The sequence below is a fragment of the Gadus morhua genome, chromosome 3, assembly GCF_902167405.1.
Source record: "Gadus morhua chromosome 3, gadMor3.0, whole genome shotgun sequence".
In the NCBI taxonomy this organism is placed as follows: Eukaryota; Metazoa; Chordata; class Actinopteri; order Gadiformes; family Gadidae; genus Gadus; species Gadus morhua.
Window position 1 is genome coordinate 17,444,918 of NC_044050.1, and position 15,333 is coordinate 17,460,250.

Sequence of the window (15,333 nt, forward strand, 5' to 3'; positions counted from 1 at the left end):
AGACAGTAAGAGAGAGAAAGAGACAGAGGGAGACACAGAGGCAGAGCCTGAGGCAGAGACAGAGAGAAAGAGAGAGAGAGAGAGAGAGAGAGAGAGAGAGAGAGAGAGAGAGAGAGAGAGAGAGAGAGAGAGAGAGAGAGAGAGAGAGAGAGAGAGAGAGAGAGAGAGAGAGAGAGAGAGAGAGAGAGACCGCCATATCAGCTCACACAGTCAAAGAGCAGCAACTTAAAAAGAAAATGTAGCAGACGCCACGACAGTTATAGCAGAAGAGACGGTAGGGGCCGTCACAGGGAGGGGAATCACCCAAGCAGTTGCGGACAGCCCTGCCAAGCCACACAAACCTGTCAAAACATTTAAGAGCAGAGCAACCGAGCGGCGGAGGCAGAAGCCACGGAGGCCTCAGGGGTTGGTGGAGGGCAGATAGGGAGGACTTTGAGCGCAGAACGCCGCGGCGAAGGAACTGCGGCGGTAATTAAGTGTCCGGCTGGGCCCTGGCGGGGGTTGCCACGGCCGCGGGCTATGCTAATGAGCGCGCCCAGCGGTCATGGGCTGCCTTATTAGCGCTCAGCGGACAATATGGTGGGAGAGGCGCTCCAGTAGCGGACTTGCGTCAAAAAAAATGAAAAAAAAGACTAACAGTTCCCCCTAGAAGGAAGGTAATTCCATTAATTGGGACACCTCGGCTTAGGATCTCCTCCCCCCCCCCCCCCCCCCCCAACATGGCTCTCCCTTTCTCCTCTTCCTCTTAGTGATCCCTCACTTCTCCCTTCCTCTTTCTATTCCTCTTCTTCTTCACCTTCACACTCACGCCGCTTTTCTTACCGATACAACGGGAGATGAGAAAATCTTCTAAATATAACCCTAATGGACGTGGCAGAACCAGCTACAATGTAAGGTTCACCCTTTCAAATTGCCTCTGGTTTAACGGGAGTGTGAAATGTTTTCCTCTCCCCCCCACCCGGTTCCTTCTTATATAAAGTACATTACACATCATATTTAAGACCCAGTTTGAAAATCGTTGCCATATATATTATAGAAAGATTTTTGATCAATTTGTTCAGCCTGCTTCGCTATCATATTTCTTCAATTTGGTATCTTAACTTAAAGGGTTGGGAGCAATCATAAGTCAATTGATTGCCTAGTAGTTATATATCTAGTTAGTCTACTATAGACTCAATGCACGGAAAGCATTTTCAACAACTTGTGGTCATACAAGTTAACGAGACAAATGAATAAAACGTTGATGGTTTCAGTTGGCTGCTTTCTATGCAATAACATGTGACTTCCTGAGACCTGCATCCTGTATCACTTGACTGACTACTGAAAACCATATTAATATGCAAACAGGGTATCCGCCCGACCAAGTGTCGGATACAAACTCTCATGTTTTTTTGGTGTGTTTATGAGTGCTAAACAACATAGAAGTATGCACCTTTGGGTCAATCTCCAGCTTGAGGTGCTAGGTTTTAAATGTATTATTTGATTAAAACAGGTGCCATTCCTAGAGGTACACCCCTTACTGTCGGTATGAACGTATCGCCGTGCTAAATACGCAGCCTTCCTTATCGGGTGGATTGAGAAAATCAAGAGTCAGCCCACCTGAGGGATTTCAATGCAGGAAAACCACTGTATGTTATGCATGTAATTCTGTACCCAGTAATTCTGCTGCGTATAGGTGGTCTCTCCCGTACTAAAAAAGGCCCCCTCTGATTTTCATCGGCTCCATTGCCCTTTCCTACAAGGTAACCTCACCCTCTTCCATTGGTGCATTGTACTTGAACTGTGGTTTCTGATGGTCACAGGGAACTAGAGGAGCCAGAAGGAGGTGCTGCAGGGAAAGGAGGGAAAACACTTTGGTGTATTTTGAAGGCCACCACTTCCCCCCCTCCCCCTCATAAAGTGGAGGGAGATTTGTGTGTGCTGCAACCTCAACATGGCGTTTGCAGTCTGCCATTGATTTCCGCCATCCTCCAACAGATCAATAACCATTTAAATGTGAATGCATTAATAAATAGTTGTTACAGCTTTTGTCCACCATTTTATTAGTTGAACTTCGCTCCTCCTACCTTCCCGCCATTTCTAATTTCAGAAAGAAAGAGAGTGAAGGAGAGAGAGATAGAAAGGGAAAGAGGGAGAGAGAGGGTGAGTTAGTATTGAAATGTAGTGTAAATTACCATCTGTGTCTTTCCGGCCTTGGCCTCCGTGGTTTGTGGGTATTTTGGGCGGCGTGCCAGAGGTGAAAAAGGAAGGAGAAGTGTTCTTGGAAGAGAATGAGACGACTCAGAACCCCAGACCTCTGAAATTCCTCATCGCAGATGGAGCGCCCTTTAACCCTTGGTTTATTTTTCCCTTCCAATTTTAGTTTCTCTGATTTAAAAAAAGAGGGAAAAAAAAAAACAGCGTGCTCATAATCTTTGCTGTATCGTCAAAGCCAAAACTGCTGCAGGCAGAGCAGTGGTGTGTTCAACGTTTTTAATGTTTGTTTCGTCTCTTTTTTCAACCATTTTTCCTACTAGTTTCACTAATACAAATGAGCCTAACTAGCGTGCACGCATTATTTCAAAACAAGAAATGTCAGGGTGCCAAACGCATCAATTCCTGGCCGTCACATCTATTACCCTGAAATCCAAAAGAGAGCTGCTTTAGAAAATGAGTACTAAAAGAACAGGTCATCGTTGGCTCGGCTGCGCCGTGTGTTTGTTTTTCTCACTGAAGATGTTTGTAGAAGTGATTGACTCTTAGAGAGAGGAGGCTCCCTGTAGGAGAACAATGTGTCTGGTGCTACTGTATTGTTTGCAAATCATTCAAGCGGACAAAGGGGACAGTCAAGAACTTACAGAGGAAGCTAAGAAGCTAGGGATGCAAAGGCATCATTTGGAAGGGGAGACAAAGCCATTGAATTGTGAGCGAGACATTTTTGACAGTGATGTCTATTAAAGAAATAACACCGGTGGAGATATGCATGGAGAATAGAGTCATCCGCGTTTTGGATATACTTGGCCAGGATGAAGGAAGCAGAGTAGGAGAGGAACAACGTGAGCCAGCAGCTAAAGCTAATCTTGAGAATTGGGGAAAAGGGGACATGGATGGGGGTGGCTTTTTTCATGGTAGTATTGGGATGGCAGTTTGGCAGAAGCACCCAGGGCAGTGGTGCTTGGATTTACCCTGTCACTTAGGACAGGGACACTAATCAGGATTGGTCCTGGTGCCTTCCCAAGGAGAGCAGGAACAGGCTGGGGCCATTATGAAAAGATAGGAGAGAGGGACGGGGGGGAGGGATGGGTAGGGACAGAGGGAGGGAGGCAGGGAGATAGAGGGCAGAGAGAGAGGCAGAGAAAGAGAAGGCAGAGCAAGAAAGAAAGCGCGATGGGAAGAGAGAGGCAGGGGGATTGGGGCAGAGAGAGAGGGCAGAGAGAGTGAGAGAGGGGGGCAGAGAGAGCGAGAGGGAAAGAGGGAGAGAGAGAGAGAGAGAGAGAGAGAGAGAGAGAGAATTGCCATGGCACAGCAGGAAATGCTAACCGCTAACCTCATTTACATGCAGGTCCAGGGAGGACAGGGAGGGGGGGAGGGAGGGAGGGGAGCTTATTCCGTTTCCAATCTCCATGTTAAACGCTGGCCAGGGCAGCTGATGGGAATGAGAGGCATTGTTCAGCCCCAAGCCGCTCCCCTCTCCGTTACACCAATACCTGCTGTCCTTCTCCAATTTGATATCAAAGAGACATGCAGTGGGCCCTGCGACGCCGCCACCGCCACACACGCCCCGATCATGACCTGGAATCGATATGAAAACCCGCTGGAACACGCCGCATAGGTGTACGCCAGTGCGGTACCTGCGTGCGGTCTTGTGTGCTTCAAGCAGACACCGTCGTGGGCTTTCTCTGTTCTGCCATAACCAGGTTATGACCCAAGGCTGTCGCATTCAAAGTCATCTTTCACCCTGCGAGACTGTGCTGTAGCATAATGATTGCCTTGACAACCATCACTTAAAGCCACACGGGTAGGTGGAGGCGCGGTGTCAGGCTCCCCGCTCCACTCTGCCGATGAACTCATTCCAAGCTGCGAGGTACAGCCGGGTCAGACCGCTGAAACTGGAAAAGTGGCTGCTTGCTACAGTCAAATCAAACACAACAATTCCCTTCCCAAACAATTACAGCGGCGGGTTCGAGAAGAGACGTGCGGCATGGCACGGGTCGTCGCAGTGGTTGGTTCGAGGAGGGAAAAGGGGAGGAGTTGGGGAAGGGGTTGGGGGAGTAGTGGTGGCACATGCCTAGCTGCGAGGAACAAATGAGCGTTGGTTCTTGTTAAACTGAGGATTTGGGCTAATCTAGAAAATATTCTGACGGAGGGGCAGACACATCTGCTGCAGACCACTCCCCTGTGGAGAACCAGGGATTAATGTGGCGGTAATCTGAACACACAAGACCCCTCGTACGAAACCCTTGCGGAGGGAGGGGAAGCGCAACGACAATCTGGGGCTGTGCCACCTACATTGAATTCCCCTGAGGAGCGATACCTTTGAAGGTATTGGCTGGCTGTTTTGACACCTCTGGTATATCCCCGCTGCTAGCTCCGACTGTAACAACCTGGGAGGCTGATTAGGCTAAAGCGACAATATGGAACCAAATGTCCAGTGGGAGGGGTGGTGGGGGATGTCGTTATTATCAGGAGGGGACAAATACAGGGTGCCCTAATGCCCTTGTTTTCTTAACGAAAGGATGAAACTGGAGTGTGCCTCTATTTTTACCCTTAATGCACTTGTGTATGCTTAAGCAACAACACCGTGCAAATGGTGATGGGCGCCCCCTCCCCTAGCACCCCACCCATCCCCGTTAATGTCCACGACAGAATCGGTGTCAGACCCTCATCTGCATTACTGCGCTCATAAATAAACCCACCAACACATTGACAATGGCTCTCAGAAAGATGACTTCACATCTCGCAACGTTTTTTTACTCGTCTGGCTTCTTGTACCGCAGCCAAACACTTACACTCCCTCTCTCTCCTCAGACTTGATATATTGTTTCCCTGGAGAGCTGTCAATGCCTTGCGGACCTTACTATCCTGTCTGCCACTCCTACCCTTCCTGCACTCTTTAATCTCTCTGGGCCATAAAAGAGATCCCATGGCCCAAAAGCTCTGCTCGCTGCAGCCAGATATAGCCAGGCGTCCGGGGCGAGTTAAACATGTTAGCCCGTGTGCGCTCCTAAGTGCTTGAACATGCAGTCTGAAAACGCTACTGGCCCAGCAGAAGAGTGGTTCGCCTAGCTACTTCACCAAAGGCTAACGACATTCAGGCTTTGCTTTATAGTAGAGAGAGAGAGAGAGGGAGAGAAAGAAGGTGTGCGTGTGTGTTTGCGCATGTGTGTGTGTGTGCTTGCTTGCCTGTGTAAGAGCCTCCTACCCTCTCCTACCCTCTCCTACCCACACAGGAAGTGAGGTCATCTCGTACCACTGCGCCACGCTGAGTACTTTCAGTGAGGGCGACAAGGATCAACGTGTTGGCCAGGTGCCATTTCAAGTCCCTAGCAACATACTTTGTTGAATTATACAGCGTTACCGCTCCATTTCAAAAAAGAAATCCATAGGAGAAGGTGTTTACCTATTCAGACACAGAGGCAAAGGGACAGCGTTCTAAACAACCTAAAAAACAGATGCCCTGAAGGCGAAGATCTTTACGTCCTAAACTAAATACCTCCAAAAAAACAATCTGGATTTTCTACACCATTGTGGCGTGCTGCCATGCTCCAGTGTGGCTTCGCAGCCCCCCAGCCAATGGTATGTCTTCTAAGACAATCAAGGCAGTTCTTTTAATCCTCAACAATGTAATTCCATCTCTTTGAGAGTAAACAACGAGACAGAGCCCCACAATAAATTCACAACCCTGTTTACAACGGGCGTCTGGCACGACTGGCCGACTTCAGCTCCCTAGACCACCTCCTCCTCCTCCTTTTTCCCTCCTCCTTTCCTTCCCCTCTCCCTCACATGCTCTGCATCCCTCATGCCTGTAAAGGGCTATCCTGCAGGGCCTGGATGTACTTGTGTGGTACAACAACCACCTGAGAAACCGCCCAAGCTCTTAACAGCTCTTCCTCTCAAATTTCTCCCACCTTCCATCTCCACTGCAACCACCAACCAAGTGTCTCCCCCCCCCCTCTCTCTCTCTCTCTCTCTCTTCTCTCTCTCTCTCTCTCTCTCTCTCTCTCTCTCTCTCTCTCTCTCTCTCTCTCTCTCTCTCTCTCTCTTCTCTCTCTCTCTCTCTCTCTGTGTCTCTCTCTCTCTCTCTCTCTCTCTCTCTCTCTCTCTCTCTCTCTCTCTCTCTCTCTCTCTCTCGCTCTCTCTCTCTCTCTCTCTCGCTCTCTCTCTCTCTTTCTCTCTCTCTCTCGTAGCTGTACCGGTGAGCTTTTCTGTATGAACTGCTGCCAGCAGAAAGCTTGCTACTCTGGTGAGATTGCTATTACTCAGTGCGAGCAGGGCTCTGTGTAGCCAAAGGGCTGCTCTGTGAGCTGTAGATCTCCATGTTGTGACTTGTCAACACAGGGAAAATCGTTACTATGGCTGAGGCACTCTCATTCCACACAGAAGGGGGATCTGATTGAGCCGAGGCAGGTACTGTAATGGAGGTATCCAGGGGCAAGTCTGCGATACTGGACAACTGTATTGTTAACCGATTTTCCAGCCCTTAAAATCAGGTAGCCAGGATATAGAACCGAGGGGAGGGAATGCTGTCAGAGCAAAACTAAAATACAATTGTCAAACCATGTCAAACTTTTGCCGCTAGTCACGGGTCCACCAGCCAATCAGATTTGAGCTCAGATTGCTACTGCTCTTCAGTGCCATTGCGTCTTTGACATTAGAAAGGGCTGATCATGTCGAATATATTCATGACCGAATCTTTTTTGTCTCCACAATACATGTACATTTACATAATTGTGTGATTCTCTGCAATATTTTTAGTTTCCATATCAATACTATACCAGTTCCTGGAGGAACATAAAAAAGAACATAGGGAATTCATTGATAAGCAAAAACTAACTGACGCCTGATTATTTTAACGGCAGTGTACTCAACTGAACCAGATTTCACAAATGCAGCATAGCAGAATGTAGTTTTCAGTTAGTTTCTTTGGGGATGTTTAAGATGCATTTTAAAACTCTGAAGCCGTCAGCCATGACTTAAAGTAACAACCCACTAACAGCCTGTGTTCACAACTGTATCTAACATAGGCTGTAACAATGCCTGTCCGGCCGCCAAGGTCACCCAACTTTTGGCTTTGGCTCGCTCTGCCAGTACACATTTCATCTTGGCGTGGCGTAATGCACTTTCGAGGGAGATATACGGATGATGTGCTGTGGTAGAACTTCCGAATGCACCGATCAACATAGTTTGAATGCAAACGCAGCCCGAAACTGTGTTGCATATGAAATTAGATTGCGTAAACGACTCAAGAGCCGGGAATATAAGGAATAAAAATAACCTCAAAAACAATGGCTGCATTCAAAGTAATTGAACACATCTGAAAATAATTCATATGAATTCAGTAAAATAAGTACTTGTTTTTGTCAAAAAGAAAGAAAGATTAAGAAAAAACATGGATTTCTTGATAAAGTCATGCAATTACTTTGACGGTTGATGATGACTTCAGTCATCAACGGCAAAGCCCTTTGTTTAAACTGACTGCTGTTCTGCATAAAATGAAGATAGAGGGTACTGAATAGGATCACAGGACGCTCCATTTCCTGGTGAAAGCTTTTGATAATTGACTGCGATATTGTCTTCCCCAGATTGAAGGATGAGAAGAGCATTTGGGACTGTAAGGTTAAAATTTCTGGACAAGCTTGAGAAATTAGCGCACAGTGCCCACATGAATAATGCTCTCTTGTTACTTAACAATTACTGTCAAGGTGTCATTGACTAAGCCACTTAACCGGCACAGGTAACACTACAAGATTATAGTTAAGACCGAGCAGATACCCAATGTTGCAGTGTGATTAGCTACATTAGTATAAAGGAAAGCATTGATTAGCATATACCCATGAGGGCTCAGGCCTACCTGGTTATCTTTAGGGCACCATCAAACATCAATAGAGCTGTAAAGGGAATTCTCTAGCTCTAATTATGGGCAATCTTCATTTTACAATCTTAAGAGGGTAGCAGTGATGATGAACTGAGCTGTGAAAACGACATTGTGCCATTTCATAACTTAGTTGTCATTTCAATATTTTTTTATTTCAGATTTCATTTTATTTTGACCTTATGGGAGATAACAAGTCCTCTACATTGTATTAAAGGGCAATTGTTATTTAATACCAATTATCTGGAAGACCACAATTAGGCTCGCATCAGAAGTTCAAATCTCGATATTGCTGATTTCGGATGAGACTTTGTTAACTCTGTGTTTGTTTTGGAGTCACGTTTGTGTAAACTGCTCCACAAACCAGTAAGACAACAACAGCTGTGCTGCCTACTGCAACTCGACCTATTTGACCGGAGAAGTAAAGTAATATTTAGTTATGGGCATTGATCCAAGCGCTGACACTTTGGCCACTTCTTTGAAAGCGGGCCCATTAAAACTGAGCCATCCCATTTCTTTAATCTACCCCTACACCGCTGCTGCTTACTATCCACACTCCATTCAACTCGTGTGTCAAGTCTCCCATGGTACAGCTAACTCTGGTGTTGGCCGGCAGGTGTGGATGTTCAATGAATACAACTTTCGACATCACAGTCTGATGAAAGAGGCGTCCACCACATTCTCCTTGCCCTTTAATTCATTTCTGAGTAAAAGCCTGTGTATCATTATTCGCTTGAGCTCCAGTTGGGGCCATCGCGGCCCCGGTGCCCGAGCCCCATCAACTCTAGAGGGGAGTGGGGGATGGGGAGGTTGAGGGGTGGGGGATTCTTGGCAGAAATTCCCCACAAATTTGATGCCAAGAGCGAAATGGAAACCTCCCCTCATTTTCCTTTCCCCTTAATCCAATGTTTTCAGGCCCTAGCCCCGCCAAGGTCATTATAATCATAGCAAGTGGAAGGGAGCCAGTGACCCACCATTACAGTAAGGTATAGAGCCACCCAGACAGAGGCAGCCATTGGCTTGTGAGATGGAGCACAATCCTGTTGCAGACTCCCAATCCCTCCATTTCAAATGCAGACGACCCAATGGAGATAAAGGACAGGAAAGAAAGTATCTTTACCAACACAAGCCTGATGTTCGATTGTACTATTATTGAAACCGGTCACCGAATCAGTCCGGAACTCTCTTTTTAATGTGTCTGCATGGTTTCAGGTTTCTGGTGTGTTGTATTATACCAACTTGTGCACTGTGTCAATGTACTGTTTCTAAACATGCAACCCGTTGTCCCCTTGACAATCTATTTCAAGCTTACTAATATAATACAATTTGAAGGTGGGGCAAACTGATGCTCTCTTTGATTCAGCATATCATACATTAACGTATGGTGTAATTTAAGGTAAGTAAGTATCAAGTTAACAAATAAGTTAAATGGATCGTACATCCCAAACCCAGAAGAGGGGGTTATTTGTGACAAAAGTACAAGCAAAATAATATCATGTACCGTTGAAGTAGGTTAAAAATTGTTTTACTGTGAATAAACCAACTGGATAACACAAACAACAATACACAGCAAGGTCATAAAGAATGGCAGTTTTCATTGAGGCGCCAAAGGTCATGTTTACTTGTCAGAGTGAGGGCGCCATACTGTACTGTGACCTCCGTGACCAGCTTGTGTACCAACCACACACACACACACACACACACACACACACACACACACAACACACCACACACACACACACACACACACACACACACACACACACACACACACACACACACACACACACAAGACAGCAAGCAGGGGCAACCCAGACCAGGCTACACAGCCCAATCTCTGAGTGTGTTCAAAGATAAAGAACTTCTTATGTTAAAGGCAGTGTATTATCGTGCCCTTTTCCACCACAAATAGAAGAGATTTCCGGCCCGATAGTGGGTTTGTTGGCTGGCACACAACGACGGTGTTGCCAGATGAAAAATGAAAGCCTGCAGTGAATTGAGTGAAATGACACAAGAGGCATCCAAATAAACAAAACAAACAAACAACTCAAAACATATTTCACTGCAAATGTATACTTTTCGGTGAGCTGGTTGAATCAAGAGAGATCAACCGAGTAAAAAAAAAAAAGAAATGGGTCATCATAATGACACTGAGCCCTATGGGGATTTATGTGTTTACTTTTTTCACAATGTATGACAAAAAAAGTAAAGAATATCCAGTGATACCGACCAGAGAAGCTCTATGTGCTGGGTTCTGTTTGCTGTTTTATTTATTAATCATTACCAAAAAAAGGTCAAAATGGTTAAGCTTGAATGTAAAAAATCCTAAATTCCATGTGAAATTCTTTCAGGCTCATAATTGTTCACATTTTGAAGTTAAGGTATTGTACTTAGCAGTCAGCTGCTGTCCAGTTAAAAAATAAGGCAGCACATAGCTTCCTTATCCTACCGTTCCTATGGTCGTTCAAATAGAGCTAAATTATACTGAAAAAAAGACAATGTACCAGATAGTGATAAGAACTTTTCTAAAAGATCATTCGACTTTCGTGTAGCCTAACTATTCTCGACACGTGACATGGCTGGAGATCAACTATGACTACCTACACTTAATATACAGACCTACCTACCTACCTACCTACCTACCTACCTACCTAGTACCTACCTACCTACCTACCTAGTACCTACCCTACCTACCTACCTACCTACCTACCTACCTACCTACCTACCTACCTACCTACCTACCTACCTACCTTCCTACCCACAGACTTACTTACTTTGCTGCTGCCATGCCTCAATGGAAAGTGAAGATAACTTATGTGTTGCTTGTGTAAACACTACCCCTTCATCCACAATACAGCCGGTCTTGGCTGTATTGTGTACAACAATGAGGAAACAACAAGCTCCTGTGTGTGTGTGTGTGTGTGTGTGTGTGTGTGTGTGTGTGTGTGGTGTGTGTGTGTGTGTGTGTGTGTGTGTGTGTGTGTGTGTGGTGTGTGTGTGTGTGTGTGTGCGCGTGCGTGGTGTAGAGAGAGAGAGATAGTGTACTTACAACATCGTAACATGCAGAGTAAATGAAGGCTTAGTTCAGGGGTTGGATCATGACCCTGCTCTTTACAATCCATGTGTCTTAAATACTCCATCAACTGGACTGGCACTGTCCTAAATCTCTTAAAATTATTTATCTCGCACAAGCGCATACACATACACACACACACACACACACACAAGCACGCACACGCACGCACGCACATACACACACACACACACACACACACCACACACACACACACACACACACACACACACACACACACACACACACACACACACACACACACACACACACACACACACACACACACATACACCCAGCATCCACCTTTCTATCTTCTAGCCAACTGCTGCAATTTTCCAAGTTCAAACGTGGGTCAAAACCTTACTGTCACATATGTGAATGTTGATGGTGGGTAAATGTTTCTTTTTTACCTACAGTGTCCATATGTGTTAATGTGCAAATGTAAAAATAAAAGTTAGCCGGTTCATTGTTGGAAAAAAGGCACTGTCAACATATGATATTAATGTAAAAATGAGTGTAATATGTGTCATCCCTTGAAGAAGCTTTTGATAAAAGACAACCAAAAGTGGCTTTTAATCATGGTTGATTTTGTACTGAATACTGCCAACATGTGACATTTAAGAAATGCACAATGTGTCAAGTGATAAACATAGTTTTTTGTCGTTGATTTAAGATTAATCGCCTTAATTATTTATGACATTTCCATTTCCACGGCACTCATTAAGATGTTTGCTTATGCATGTATTGAGTACAAAGTTCTACAGGAGCACAAATGTCACAGGCGGCCAATTCCTTTAATAACCATCATCTCTGCCCATGTCTGAGCACTACTCTAGCGGCCGCAGCGTGCTATTACTCCGTGTCATTATTAAGACTGATAAAAGCACAATACGAACATACAAGCTACGCAGGGTCAAATGCACACGGGTAAATCGACGTTACTCTCACAGACTGTGCATTACGATAGGCGATGCTTATGGCATGTTGTAACACATTTATTACACAGAAACTGTGTAATAAATTGCTGCCATTTCATTTGGCTAACCGCGTTATTGATCGTAGTCTGTCTGCAATGAATGGCTGCAAAGGGAAGGGAAAAAACCTTGAACTTCAGGTGACCATGGCTTTGACATAGCCTGCATGCAGACAACCCCGTCTGCATTTGGGAGGAGGAGAAATACGGTTTCTTTAAACATTTTTCCGACTTTTTGAAAGTCGACGATAGACAACCGCAGATGGGTAGTGAACTGTAAGGCAAAGTTTAAGACGTTTATCGCCGGGGAAATGAAGTTACCAACCGCGTCAAGACAACGCTACGGCTAACTATGAACACTGGGGCATGGGGAGCCCAAGTCTGGCTTGTCTGATCCGACTGACCCTTCATTTTATTGCGGCCAGATTCTCAGATCCTCCCCCTTCTGCCCCGAAAGCGACTAGCTTGCGCGGACAGATCAACTAAAACGCTGGCCATTATTTCACACACGCACACAACCGACACATATGACAACTGACCGCAACCTTTAGAGCAACGGGACCGTAATCGATTATACTCTAATAAAGCCACGTATCATTTATGCACTCACTGGCTAGCTAACGTAACCGATCGCCAACAACATGGCTGCCTCGCTCGGACCTAAAAAAAGAGAAATAACCTACGCCGAGTCTTTGTCTGTTTCACCTCTTTAACCCTAAACTACTGCGCAAAACACACGAAGACCCGGTAAAATCGCAAAAATAGAGTAAAGGACTTACGTGAAGGCAGGCGCTTGGGCTGCTCCTGCTTCCTCCTTGGCATTTTCCCCCCTTTTTATCACATTCTCGTCCTTGTTTTAGGGATAAGAAGAAAAAAGGTTTTTTCCCATTGAGACTACGGGCGCGAGTGATGGCAGGGACTTGGTCGTGCACCTGGCTTTGCTCGGTTTAAAGTGTATTGTTGGGAATAGGAACATAGGCGGAGGAGGTGCCGCTGTTGTTGTTGCCGTGTCTTGACTATGGCTGCTCTCGGTGCAAGTGTGTCTCCGAGCCCCTAACTAACACTAATGCAGGGATCAAAGGGCAGCAACAGCAGAGCAGACACACGCACATACACACACACTCACACACTCTCACACACACACATTCGCGCCTGCGCGCGCGCACACTCTTTCTAGGAGCTCGCCCGCGAGAGCAACGTAAGTACAAGGTGCCCCCAAGCTTTCCGGGTGTATTGCTGAAAATAAAAAAGACATCAAATAATATTATTTTTACGATGGTTTGTTCTAAAATAGCACTACACAAATATTATTACGCAGATATACTCTAGTTAATAATATAAATACAATGCAATAATAATACTAATAATAGTACATAATTATGTTTTTACATGTTTTCTCTGTGAATATGTCTTTTTATTTAAAACAGACACTTTGCACACGATTATTCATAGATATGGCTATTCATCAAAAAATTAACTATACTTAGTTAGAATATATATTTTTATTTTTAATTACCAAAACTAATAATGAAACGAATGAAGAAATCAAATGTACTATTCACGATATTAGATTGACAGTTTCACACACACACACACACACACACACACACACACACACACACACACACGCACACGCACACGCACACGCACACGCACACTCACACTCACACTCACACTCACACTCACACTCACCCACACACACACACACACCGGACACACACAAACAAACACTTCTCCTGCTGCTGTTTAAGTGGTGAATCTGTTTTTTTTGTTGTAATCTAAGAAGGGAAACGTGTTACAGAATAAGTACAGGACATAAATATTCAAAAGATACATATTTGATACATATTTGTTTTAATAAGAATATGCAAACATCAACAAACACTGTTAGTCAAATAGAAAACGGACCAAGATTGACATTTTAAATACGAATATGCAAAAAAAGAACAGTGTGTTAAATGAAACCTGAAAAGAGCCACCAACACATTCCAACATCTAGATTGTGCAAAAAAATACTAATATAATAAACAGTTTAAACGTGCGATAAATGTACACATAAAAAGAACCACCAACAAGATCCAACAACTAATGCAAAAAAACGAAAACAAAACTATTAAAACTGTATTATAAAAGTGTGTTATGTGAAACAGAGAGAAAGGACCGCCGACAGCATCCATCCATACACACAGAATCCCAGCCCTCCGTCCCCGGTGTTGTGCTGAGCCCTGCTTGTGTTTCCCAGCCTCTCAGATGGGTGCTGGGTGGTTTCACAGCTCCGGCTGTGTCCTGCTTCCTGCTGTTAGACTCCTCCAGGCTGTGTTCTGTTGGCCCTGTCGCGTTCTTTCACACCTCGGCAGCGCACGACCAAGAGAGCTGCGCCTCCCGTCCCTCTCATCCTACCGTCCTCTTTCTGCCATCCTCCTCCTCCTCCTCCTCCTCCTCCTCCTCCTCCTCCTCCTCCTCCTCCTCCTCCTCCTCCTCTCCGCGCCACCACCACCCACCCGAGTGTAGGCACAGGAGGCTCGTTACCGTGGCAATTAGCGAAAAAAGCCCAAATTAGCCCTCTTGGCTGTCCACAGGTGACAAAGACACTTTGCATTTCTGCTAATTAAGAAACGGAACATGATGATTAGCTGTGTGCTGTGTCCGGAGGAGGGTGTCACAGACGCTGTCTGAGATACAGACAGATAGATGGATATAGATGCACGAGCAGGAGGGCTACACCGCAGTGTCCGATGTCTGCTGTTATAGGACACCGATATTCATTATGTACATCATGAACGTGTTATCAGATGGAATATTAGTACGTCGCAATGCCTTGGAATAGACAATCTGTTCGGGAGAACGCAATAGACTGCGTCCAAAATGTGCTCAAAGTCATTCGGTAGAATAGATGGATTACAAATGAAGAATAACATTTATTTTTTTGTTTTAGGCGTGTGATTGCTAGCCAGTGGTTATCTGTATATGTGTGTGTGCGCATGTGTGTGCGTCTGTGCGTGCGTGTGTGTGTATTTGTGTGTTTGTGTTTGTGGGTGTGCATGCATGTGTGCGTCCGTGTGTGTGTGCTTGTGTGGACAGCTGTGTATCTCACCTGCTCCAACAGATGAACATGAGTACTGCAAGGACGCAGGTGATCTGACCAAGCGGTCGCTCTGTTATGTTCAGTTTGATTCTACTTTTGGGTATAAAGTGTGGGTTGTCTACCGGAGA

General features: G+C 45.3%; 1 protein-coding gene across 6 annotated transcripts in view; it reads right to left on the bottom strand.

Moving 5' to 3' along the window:
• Positions 1 to 13,317, bottom strand: part of znf827 (zinc finger protein 827) — a 61,862-nt gene extending 48,545 nt beyond the window's left edge. For 2 of the 6 annotated variants that reach the window (XR_003976235.1, XM_030352548.1), the window contains exon 1: positions 12,900 to 13,315. Coding sequence is in view for 5 of the 6 variants with exons in the window: in XM_030352548.1 (XP_030208408.1) it covers positions 12,900 to 12,942 (43 nt within the window). In the remaining variant the exon portion in view is untranslated. Of the gene's footprint in view, positions 1 to 12,899 lie in introns of all 6 variants that reach the window. The other 4 variants (XM_030352552.1, XM_030352550.1, XM_030352549.1 and 1 more) reach the window with 3 other exon arrangements.
• Between the last annotated feature and the right edge of the window lie 2,016 nt (positions 13,318 to 15,333).